We start from the raw sequence: 12,691 nt of genomic DNA on the forward strand, positions 1-12,691 counted from the left end.
ATTTCATAAAAAAGAAATCAAGAATGCAGGTCTTAAAAGATGATGGTGCTTTAGGCAAATCATTAATAAACAAATGACAAACAGAGAAGAATTTTCATTGTGTTTTATGCTGTACTTTCATCTACCATCTTTCTGTGACTCTTTTTTAAAAAGTACCGCTTTAGGCACCGTTTAGGCACCGGAACCGTTTTAAAAGTATCGATTTGGCACCGGTATCGAAAAAAACCCAAACAATACCCATCCCTACATACAGCACAGGTTCTAGTCATCTTTTATCGAGGGTTTTGGTAATTGCTCCTTCAGAGACGGTAAAAGCGGAGTTACTCTTTGGTTGGGTTCGTCTGCTGGCTAACATCAAGTTGACTCGAGTTGACTTGAGAGCAGGTTGAGTGGTAAAAGAAGGTATTAGGCTTGACTTGACTTCATGTGGCGCCGCAAGAATCGACAGTCGGATAACGTCAAAGTACCGTGAGCGAACAAGCCTGAGGGCTGCATCGATCAGTGGTTAGTTGGTGGAGCTAATGACTTAGTTTCGCGCAGTGCATTCTGGTTAAAGGAGTCCATCTAAGACCGTTACAAAAAATTAGCTTCAACACACTAACAATCTAATTTATCGAAATTGTGCAAATTTCTTTATTTTTGTCAAGTAAAATGCAAAATGGAAATAAATTACTCGTGATAACAGGCTAAAATTTCTAGGGTTCAATTCCGCTTTAATAACTACAGGTGCTGGTTTGTCAAACAGGACCATGCAGGACTCAGGATATTCAGCATTCCCAAAAATAAGTTTACTGTCATGTTGCTCTAAGCAAACATGGCTTACTTTCTTTCTAAAACACAAAATAACATATTTTGCGTGATGTCCAAGTTATTGCTTTTTATACGATGAAAGTTGTGAATTTCTTTGTGCATAAAAAAAAACGCTCAACACAGACAACTAGGTTTCATCGGACGCACGTGCGGTGACGCGATTACGCATTTGGTCCAAACTTTTCTTCCGGTTTCAGTTTTTTAAATGGTCTGACTAGTCTCTAAACTGAACAAATACCTCGTCGAAAATAACAGATGTTTTGGTTTCCTAGGTAATCTACAAGTTGTTTATTTTGTACGTTATATAAATAAACTACTTTAAAAGGACTTTGTTGTTATTTATTCTTAGCAGAGTTTACCGGAAGTTACCTGTTGACCAAGAAAGTTTATGTTGTTACTGCTGAAACCGTTTATAGGCCGATGCAGACACCGATATTAAACACTTTTATACAATACTATACAGTTGGCCTATTAGCTAGTTTATTTCTGCATTAAATTTTTTTTTACTAAACATGGATTGGATCTATTTAGCATTCAACTGATCAACATAATAAGAGAGGCACAAAGTAAGATAAAATTTTGACGATTTTTGTTCTTTTCCGAGATTTTGGAAATGGCCCAGACCGCAGATATTTTCCGAAAAATTCTTACTCTGATCGCATAGCTCACATGATTAAAGGTGGATTGCACAATGTTTGAAAGCCAGTGTTGATATTCGGAATCACTTAAACAATCATGCCCCTGCCCCTGGACCTTCTTTTGATAGACCCGCCCCACACATACGCAACCCAGGCAACGATGTCGATTAGAAGACACGCCCCTTAGTCGGCCCGACTCCCTTTTCCAAAGCGTTTTTCAGAAATTGTGCACTCCGCCTTTAAGTACGTGATTTTTTATTTATTTTCCCATCGCACGTCTGACAAACTTAATTTGTACAGATTTTATTTTGTTTTGTGAAGTGTTTTTTTTAAATGCTATTCCCGATATGCCGATGGCTTCAAATGTATTAAAAATCGACATATCGGCATCCGATACATCGGTGCATCACTGTGCATTTCCGTGGTAGTACTGTAGATGGGTTTGAAATGACATGAGAACGAATTCTTGATTTTTAAGCACACTATCCCTTAAAATTGTTAATTATATGTTAGTTTAGTTATACATATGTTTTTTGTGTGTGTGTGTGTGTGTGTGTGTGTGTGTGTGTGTGTGTGTGTGTGTGTGTGTGTGTGTGTGTGTGTGTGTGTGTGTGTGTGTGTGTGTGTTTGTTGTAGGTGCACCTTCCTATAGAGATCGCTCAGTCAGGTATTCATCCCATCTACTCCTGCACTGCTCACTACGTTGAGATGTTACTAAATGCTGAGGTTCCTCTGGTCTTCTCTGCCTTTAGGATGTCTGGCTTTACTCCCTCTCAGGTGCTGTATTTAAAGTGGTTTGTTGCAAAATGTTGTTTTATATTTTAAATTAATCACCAGTTGCCGGTGTTGTTAAATAATCAGGCCATGTGATTGGCATTGACTAAAAAAAAATGATGGGTTATTTTCAACCCAGGGTTGGGTCAAACAGGGACAAACCTGTAATGTACAAAAGTATTGAATGTTTAGGATGCCTTGGAGCCCTTACTCCAAAGCAGCCTGGGGACAAACCTGTAATTTACAAATATGACAGTTTCATCTGGTGTGAAAAAGGTTTGCGGTTTTAAGATCTGCAGAAGGTCAATCTACCAGTCATCATAAATAACCCTTATAGCATTCTTCATAAAGGAAAAATAGTCGTTTTTGAAGCCTACCTTTATTCAAATATGTCAGGTGTACAAGCATGTTGGGTTAAAGCTATTGGAGGTTATTTGCTTTTTGTTTGTCAAAGGGAAATTGATGTCAGAAGCATGTTAAGATTTTTAACAGCTACTTACAGTACAACAGTATGTAACATAACAGGGCCGTGCAGACACCTTTAAAGGTGCAGGTGCTCATAAAAACATTCCATGCTGTCACACAATAAAGCAAAACAGCATAGAAAAGACCATTTTAAGTCTAATATTTTTTTATTTTCCTTGCAAATAAAGTGAGACAGGAACATCTATATAGACAGAGTTGTGTGTGTGTCTACACAGTATGCAATTTTGTGATAATGATATCATATATTGTATTGTGACTGTAAGATGTTATTAAGTTTACCGACTATTGTGGATTTTTTAGTCATATTTAAAATATAATTATATTCGAATTCTGTTGAATTGAATCTTTTTTAATGATTTAAATAATAATAATAATAATAATATTAAAAACAGCAATTATGGAAGATAATAAAGTCAGTATGAGCCAGTGTTAGGATTTTTAATTAAAACTGATATAAGTAGGCTTATTCAAAGTATGAATAGTTTTTTGTTTAGTCAAATAACATAAAGACCAGAAACCTTGAAGCCTGTAAATCTTTTCTCCCCTCAAACAGCAAGAGAAAAGTGAATGAACATACATGCATCATTGTTTATGCTGTGTGTAAAAGTTTAGCTGCTGTTGCTAATGTTACTTGCATCTAGCGTTCTAGTTACACACAGCAATATAAACAAAAGCTGTGCATGCTCTCAGTTGTTCTTGTAAAATAATAAGTAACAAAAATAAATGTCTTCATAGACAAATGCATAGATTACTCCATAGAACAATCTCTTTAGGATTTATATTATATTGTTTCTGCCTCTGTTTGTCAAATTTAGTCAGATAGGACCTTTTCCAGCAGTCTAGGACAACTTTTTCTTGAAAACTTTCAAATGTTCTACACCTCTTTTAGTTACACTGATATAACTAAAAATACATTTCTCTGAATTATCTGAATAGTGCCTTTAAATGCACTGCTGTTATTAGAATAGAAGATGTTTTTGGTATCAGTAGTTTTTATGTGTTGTTTTGGTTAAGGGTTTTTTAAATTATTAAAAGGAACATGCACGCACACAAGAATTTTTTTTTAAAGGGGCAGTTCTCCAAAAAATTCAGTCATAATTTACTCAATCTGGGGTTTTTCCAAACCTGTACACTGAAAAAAAATGATTCATTGAATTTAATAATTTTTTTAAGGTAAGTGGTTGCAATCAATTTATTTAAGCTACATTTAAACAAATAAGATTAGCAAAGTAAAATAAAATATAAAATGTTTGTTTAAATGTAGCTTAAATAAATTGATTGCAACCACTTCCCTTAAACATTTTTATTAAATTCAATGAATCATTTTTTTCAGTGTATACATTTCTTTGTTCTGCTGAACACAATTAAAAATGTGAAATATGTTAAGAACCAAACCGATCTCGGGCACCATTCACTTCCATAGTATTATTGTATTACTATTATGTAGGGCAATGGTGCCCCAGATCTGCTTGGTTACAAACATTCGTTAAAATATATTCCTTTGTCGTCGGAGCCGATGGTGTAGTGGGTAGCGCTCCGACATGTGGTGCTTTCACACTTTCGGCGACCCGAGTTCTATTCCCAGCTCATGGTAATTTGCCGATTCCATACCCGTGTCTCCTTCCTGTACTTTCCTGTCCTCTTCTCATTCACTGTTAATAAAGGCAAAAATGGCCAAAAAATATAACTTTAAAATCATTCCTTTGTGTTCAGCAGAACAAAGAATGTTATACAGGTTTGGAACAACTTTAGGTAGCATGCACACCAAAGTTTTTACGCCAGCGGCCGGCGTATGTTTTCAATTGTTTCCAATAGAAGCACTGCGTTTTATCCGCTGAAAGCCGGCTCTCTCAAGTTTCTCTGCGCTGAGCGCTGAGAGTTAAAAAATATTCAACTTTGGGCGAAAAGCTCAGCTCGTCAATGTCAGCTCTCACACGGCCATCCGATCACAGTGACAAATATCACAACAACCAACCCGCGCTTCGTACACCGACTGATAAACGAAGCAGAAGTATAAAAGCAACCAAAGCCCTCAGCTGAAAAAAGCTGGCTGAAATAAAGCTGGGAGTTGGCGTCCACCGGGTGTTTCAACTGCATAACATTTTTTGGTGTGCACACTCCCTTAGGGTGAGTAAGCACAGAATTGTTATTCCTTTAAGGAGTGTTTCAATATAGGAATAGTAAATGTGTTGTTTGTATATATGCAGTGTAAGTCAGAAAGAAGATTTTAGAGTTCCTCAGCCTCAAAAGAAGTAAATCACTTTGTGGTTTATAAACCGTTAAACTTCACAGCAGAAACAGATTGTTGTAATTGTCTTCTTCTGGTACTTTGAGGCTTTAAATTAGAGAATGTGTGTTGTGATATTCAGCATCTTGTTAAATCTGCATACCCTAAAGAGAGATGAATTTATAATGCTAGAATTTCTGCAGCACCAAACCAAAATACAAAAATAACAAGTTTCAAAAATCACCCCCAAACAGTGCTGTAACTATTCAGCCTCAACACATGCCATTCTTTAGCCAGAAAGGATCTGGTAAACATTAATTATTAACATCTTATTCATGTAAATTGCGATTGTGTGTATATATATATATATATAATATAAATAATATAATATAATAAATAATATAATAGTTACCGCCAAAATCAGTATTGTATCAGGTCAGTATTTAAAAGTAAATTCTTAAAGGGGACAGAGAATGAAAAACCATTTTTACCTTGTCTTTGTTGAATAATGGTACTCTACCCACATTCACAAACATACAAAAAGTGCTAAACATGCTAAACATCTCAGTCTCATAGAAATTCCTCTTTTAGAAATGTCAGCCAGAAAACAGCCCAATCTGAAAAACTGATGCTTATGACATCACAGGCATCTAACTGCCCTTCCACTTTAAAATAATTGGCTACAGTTTTTGAGTGGCAGCAAAGTCAGCCAATCAGTAATGAGATTGCAAGTTAAGCCAGTAGGGGGAGCCAAATAGGTGCAAAACCACTTGTTTAAAATCCCCCACCCTAATAGAGTTATCTGAGAGAGGTTTTTAGGAAGCTTCTAAGGCATTACAGACCCAAACAAAAAAAAATTGTCTACATGTCACATCACAGAACAAGAATAAATACTCCGTTCAATCATTCTATGTCACCTTTAAATTTATGCACAATACAATATCCGCCGTGTTATTCTGTCATCTTTTCTTCCTTTTTCCCAAAACCATTAAAAAATGCCACTCCTCCTTTTCTGCAGAATGCAATAAATCAGTTCAACCAATCACAGCACATCATTCCACGCATTGTAAACAACAATGGCGGCACATTGAATACACACTGAATCCTAGTTTTCCTCATCTTGTACTTCGTGATCAACAAACAAACAAAAACAATATAATACATTTTATGGCATTGATAAACCTGTGGTGGTTTTCTGTGGGGAAGAAACTTGAGCCATCAAAATCTAATAATTTACGCTAGAGGCACTCGGGAGACAGAAAAATGCTGTTTGATATTGGAAAAACTTTGTTATCCTGACAGCATCAAGCTTCTGTCATGCATTGACCCCAGGGATCTTATAAAAAAACTAAGTTTTTTGATTAATGCCATTTAATGTTTTTTTATCAGTGTATACCACTAGTCAACTGAATTAATATAACATGGCAAGGATGAATGCACATTTATATATTGATTCAATTTATAGCATTTTGAAAAAAACTTGTCATGGATTTATTGCATTTTGTGGAAAAAATAATCAGTTTTTATAATAAATATCTGAAAATCTAATTATGTATTTCAATTTTTTATGTTTTTATAACCTAAAGATACTATGTGAAAGTTTGTAACAGAGAATATGGTATTCATCTTGTCACTTTCTTGATATAGAAAAACTTTTCCCGTACAGGGATTAGCTTAAACCAGGACTAGGCCTTTGTTTAATCAGGAAATATATTTAGTTTTAACAAGCATGCCTTACTAAAAACATTACTTCTGTGCATTTTCAGGCAAAACAAAGGACACTGATGTATTTTAAAATATGTTTTCAGTTTGGACCGCTACATTTATTTTAGTCTAGGACTAGCCTAATCCCTATTCAGGATACCGCGCAGATGTTTTAACATGCAAGACAAACATCTGATTTAAAATGTTGGTGTTGTTATTTCAATGTAGAAACTAGTTTTGTATGTACAAAAATTGATGGAAAGAAGATTTACTTGTTTGAAATTGAGTGTCACCTCTATCAGAGAGGGCGTCCATATCTGTGCACCCGAGAGAGTGTTTTGAATTCTAGACGAGAGAGAGATAGAGGCAGAGAGGAAGAGCGAGAGAGTATGTGAGAGAGGGGGAGAAAAGAGAGGGAGAGAGACTGATGCTGTATAAATTGCCTGCTGAAGTGTTGTGAATGTACAGGACTGGATTGAAATCTATGATACTGCAGAATAATTGAACATCGTCTGAAGAGCATTGTATCACCTGAATTGAGATCTGTGAAGCCTACAGACAACAATAATTTCACAATATTTCACATTGATTTATACTAATGAGTCATTTATATAATTTAGAAATCATCTTGAGTATTTTTGTACAGTTAAAAATACCTAACATGCTAAATGAAACAGTATTACACCAGTTTCCAAGTAAATAAATCCAGTTTAACAGAGTTATATGGGTGATTCTCACGAAAACTTGGTTTTTAAAATGTCAAGCATGAAAATGTAAACAATACTTTTTTCCCACCAGACATTGAAAAACAAAGTCTGGAGTAAATGGGAACATTAATTTAAAAACTTTTACTTATCATTTAACACTTTTTGTAACATAATTTTAAAAATTAGTCCTAAAAAATCTCATTACCGCAACAGTCAGAAAACATCAACACTGACATATTTTCAAAATGACATGACAAACCTGAAAGAACATAATTTGGAGATTCTGCGCATGCATTTAAAATCAAAGTATTATGCTTCTATTAATTAAATTAACATTTAAGAAGCATCCGTTGCGGTAATGATAATCAAAATGTCATGTAAGCATTCTGACAAGACAATATTTCAAATTAACTGTAAAAAAAAAAATTATCTTACCTGGTAGCCATCTTGAAGTAACTGGTCCATGTGCTTGGTCACTCAAAATCAAACTTTATTAAAATTCTGTATGTGTGCTTAAACTGTTCTCAAAAAGTGTTGCGGAGGATGAGAACATCAGGCATGGACACATCATTTTCCTAATTTTTCTTCATTATTATTATACATGAATATTCAGTAAATATTTGTTCTGTCATCTAAGGTAGTCTAGCAAAACATCCATTTATTTTTTTCATAATATTTTTGTGTTAATTTGATTAAATTACAACATAACGCATGTTCAAACACAGCCGGACACATTGCGGTAATGAGAATTTCTGCAGAAAATGAGATAAAATTTCCAATTATAAATTCTTATGTTGAAATTACACATTGTGCAAGGTAGAACACAGTATTGTGTTAATTCTGATGCTTTTTAATGTTACTATATTACACATTTTAAAGCTAAAATCATTAGTGCCGTGGTGTTTCAATGGTTTCGTGAGAATCACCCATATGTAGTACTCGTAAATTTGATCTTGTTATGATGAGTTTTTGTTTGTTTGTTTTTATTATATGTTTAAAATATATTTCTAACTAGACATTGCAACTGACTGAATCAGACTGTGTCTGATCTCCTGCCTATTGTGTTTAATATTGACTCATTTAAAAATGTATGGTGCAAATATTGCATTTTTTCAATTTCTAATCTTTCTCTCTCTCTCTTCCTCCTCTACCTCTTAAACAGATCTGTATTCAGTGGCTTGGCCAGTGTTTCTGGAACTACTTGGACTGGTCTGAGATCTGTCACTATGTAGCCACATGCATCATCATGGGACCGGATTACCAGGTGTACATGTGTGTCGCTGCTCTCCGGCATCTGCAGCAGGAAATCCTACAGCACACACAGACACAAGACCTGCAGGTTTTCATCAAGGTGCCTTAACCATATGTGTCCCAGTCATTTTATGTAATTTATTGTTGTCTACATAAAATCACCCTGTACATAATATAAGGCCGTTTCACGGACAGGGATTAGACTATCCAAACTAAAACACATGCACGAAAATATCTTTAAAAACACCAGTGCCCTTTATTTTGCCTTAAAAGTTATGTTTTAAGTAAGGCATGTTTGTTATATTTCCTAATTAAACTAAGGCCTAGTCCTGGTTTAAGATAATCCCTGTCAGGAAAACCACCTCATAATATAAAGAACATTCTGTGAAAATATAACCTTGATTTCTTAAACATTTAGCAAGGACATGTCAATGATTGAAATCAGTTTGTGAAATCAATCTCATCATTTCATTATAGCCCTTTTCACACAGACATTCCGGAAAATACACGGGAAAGGCATCCTGGATTTTTCTGGAACCTTTAGATTTTTTGTTCATTCACACTGCCATGATTACCCGGCATCTGATGGTCCCGGAAAGACACGTGACCTGTTGAAAGTCCCGCCCTCTCTTCTACGCAACGTCTGAAGTTTGCTAATTATTTATTATTTCTCTCTCCAGAAACCACTCGTGTGCATTTTTGTTTATGATAAGACTATAAAGGAGCGCAGTTCTATGCTGGTGAATGATCTCCGGTTCAGAGTGGATATTTGATGAGCTCCCTGATATCTGCTTTAATACAGTTTTCAGACATTTCTCATCGTGATTGTTTATATGCATTTAAAACCCGCATTTTGAGGAACCGAACAATATATCTTATTGGGATGACGCGCGGGTATTTTCGTTTATTATAAGCTCAAATGAGCGCGTGACGCGATATTCTTTTATGCTGCTGAATGATCTCCGTTTCAACGCAGTAAGTAACGAGCTAACTTACCTGATATCTGCTTCAGTCCAGTTTGCTGACATTTCTCGTCGTGAATGTTGTAAATCCCTCATTTTAAAGAGTTGAACCAACTTCATGTTGCCATGACACGCGCGTCCTCACTACGGCACGTGCGTCATTGTTTATGCGTCTCATTTATCATTTCCTGATAACTGCTTCAATCTAGTTTGCAACATTTCTCGTGGTGAATGTTTATATGCATGTTATCTCTCGTTTTAAGGAGCTGAACCATAACTTTTGTTGTGATGATGACACTACGACACGCCCATTACGGCATTGTTTCGGCTTCTTGTTCACACAGAGGGTTTTCCGTATATCTGACTAGGTCCTCTTTCTGGCAACGATCCCAGAAGATTAACGGGACGAGTTTGTGTTCACACAGACGCTTGTCTGGCAGTTTTACGGGTATTTTCTGGGACCAAAGGTCTGTGTGAATGGGGTTGATGAGACTTGCGATATTTACTCTCGTTTGATTTCTTTGTTTATTCCTTTTTTTTTTTGCCTTGTTTGCCTTCGCTGACTGCATGCAGGTAACTTACTGTGAGTTCTGAACTGTCTTTCTCTTCTGTACTTTTGCTCTTCCTAGATTTCGTGCCTCGTGCACTCTCAAATTAATCGGGTGTGTGCATGTTTGGGCAGATCCTGTAGCAACAGGGGTGGTAGCCATAGTTGTGAGAGAGAGTGACAGTCACCCAAGCCAATCATTTGTTTCGTCTCGAATGGAAATAATTAGCTGTGTTTAAAAGAGTCGTGAGAGGTCTACATACACTCAATTTTTATACTCTTTTTTTTCAGAGTACTTACATTTTACTTATTTATTGGTATATAAAGACAGTTTAAACAAATTTGGAAAAAAGTTTTTTACACAATTCCTGCCTACCCTGCCTTTAAGATGTGCTTTACACATCTATTAAAAATAGTGTAAAATCACTAAAACAATACAATAATAAAATAGTATACAATTACATAAAACATAGCATGCAAAGGATGCCTCACAAATTAAAAGCCTTCTCTACCAAGTAGAGTTAAAGTTTTGCTCTAAACAGAGACTCTGTCGTGCATTTTAGACTAAAACTTGTATGCGAATTGATGTCCGGAAGAACAAACTATTTCAGACAATTCTTTGCAAGGATTTGTACATTTCCACTTATCTGGGTTTCATCTAAATTAAAGATGGGAATGAAAATCTTCATGTTATTCTAACGGTGAATGCAACTCAACATAGAAGAAATGAAATTCAACTGAATTTATCCTTTGTAAGCAGGATTTCAAAAGAAATTGTCTGTAATTATTGAATACTTGCAACACTTTGAAAAGTCTGATGCATTGTACAGAACCGGTGAGGTTTTTCTTTCTAGAAATGTTATCAGCAACAGTCAGCAGTAAAAGAGTTTAACGTCTGCAGATAATGGGTGCTTCTAATTAATATGTCATTTTATTGTTTCGTTTTAAACACACCGGCGGTCGTTCTTGTTTTTATATTTTTTATTTCAATTGCTCGGAAGTCATATATTTGTTCAGCTTTAGGAAATACATCTGGACTTTTTTCCACCGTGGCTCTAAATGGTTTTCCTAATAGCGCTAAAGTTTGATGATATTGTAGTTTTGTTACCACAGCTGTGCGGACAAAAAAATCCATGGAATTTAAATTTCCATTTTCGAGTGAATTATTTCTTTAAGTACAAAGACCTCGATGAGACCTCAGTTATGGCAGGCAATCACTAGCAATAACTGCTTTCTCATGTAGGGTTTTTCAAGGACCATATACTTTAAATATTGCTGTGATGGAGAGTAATCATCGGCCTGTTATTTTATTGGCTGCTGAAGACGGATCACATTGCAAGACCTTCTGTTTTTAAACGCATGACATCTGCTTTTTTGTCGTTTTTTAAAGCATTGCATTTATCTTTTGTTTGTCATTGCAAAATTGACTACCATGGTCTGCAATTACACCCCAAAACTGCTTACACTGCGACATATTTTATTTTACACAACCTACTCATAAACCTTTATTGTCTCTTACCCAATTTCCATATTCATCGTGAACCGAAGTGTCCTTTTGTAACTTGAGGCATAACTTCTGAACTGTAGATTCATCCGCTGACTCGTCATAAATAGAGTGAAGTTTGTTTTGCTGTATCTAAACATAACTTATCCTCAATTACATGCCAGCATTGTTTATTTAGGGAAAAAGGTGTAATCCCATTTCACACAAGCCCTATTTGGATGGATTAGTTTTACATGGAGACGTGGTGTAAAGCAATTATTACCAGAGCTTCTTAGTTGTTTTTGTTCCATTTAGGTCCAAATTAAGGATAGAAAAGGGGCGAAATGTATGTAGGCACGTGTCGACACGCATCATGCATTAACATTTTTTTTTCATTTGACTGATAATATTAATCGGTCATAAATTCTTACCTTCGGTTAACGGTTGGGAACTTAAAGAAGCATTCAGTTGCGTAAAAATTAAATAAATAAATAAATAAATAAATACATAAATAAATAAATAAATAAATAAATAAATAAATATATATATATATATATATATATATATATATATATATATATATATAATGTATGTGTCTGTGTGTGTTACATATAGGTCATATGTTATGTTACATGATATCAGGAAGCAAAGTAATGTGCAAGTGACAACGGTGGCTAATCGAGTTACGCCTCCCACTGCTGATAATTTTACTGATATTTCTAATCCTGTGCGAATTGGCCATTAATGTTACAAACATCCTCTGGTAAAGTTGCATTACTCAATCTACCCCTGTAAAGCTAATGCTGTCCAAATAGGCCTATGGTATATATGTGCCCCCTTGTTTGCGTAACTCATTCCCCGCCAGCCTTTTTTGAAAAGTTGCATGACAGCTTTTTTGTGATTTTCACAAAAGTTTCACAAAATGCCTTCCAGGAAAATTTTCTTCAAAAAATATGTAAACATACAAATATATCAAATGAAAGAACATACCATCTGCTTTCAAACTAACAATAAACACACAAACAAAACATCATCCTATCTATATTTTTTCTATGCTTATAAAATCTTAAATATGGGTATTATTCTTCAAAAATACAAAATT

At 35.1% G+C, this 12,691-nt stretch overlaps 2 protein-coding genes across 4 annotated transcripts in view; one reads left to right on the forward strand and one right to left on the reverse strand.

The window, feature by feature from the left end:
* fabp7b (fatty acid binding protein 7, brain, b) overlaps positions 1-12,691 on the reverse strand; it is a 425,484-nt gene that overhangs the window by 357,200 nt on the left and 55,593 nt on the right. The gene's annotated exons all lie outside the window — the stretch shown is intronic.
* tbc1d32 (TBC1 domain family, member 32) overlaps positions 1-12,691 on the forward strand; it is a 76,390-nt gene that overhangs the window by 62,761 nt on the left and 938 nt on the right. For 2 of the 3 annotated variants that reach the window (XM_055186058.2, XM_055186059.2), the window contains exons 32-33: positions 2,085-2,225; positions 8,509-8,697. In XM_055186058.2, coding sequence (XP_055042033.2) covers positions 2,085-2,225; positions 8,509-8,697 — 330 coding nt within the window. Of the gene's footprint in view, positions 1-2,084; positions 2,226-6,988; positions 7,304-8,508; positions 8,698-12,691 lie in introns of those variants that run through there. The other variant, XM_073856317.1, reaches the window with a different exon arrangement.

Source organism: Misgurnus anguillicaudatus, chromosome 18 (genome assembly GCF_027580225.2).
Source record: "Misgurnus anguillicaudatus chromosome 18, ASM2758022v2, whole genome shotgun sequence".
In the NCBI taxonomy this organism is placed as follows: domain Eukaryota; kingdom Metazoa; phylum Chordata; class Actinopteri; order Cypriniformes; family Cobitidae; genus Misgurnus; species Misgurnus anguillicaudatus.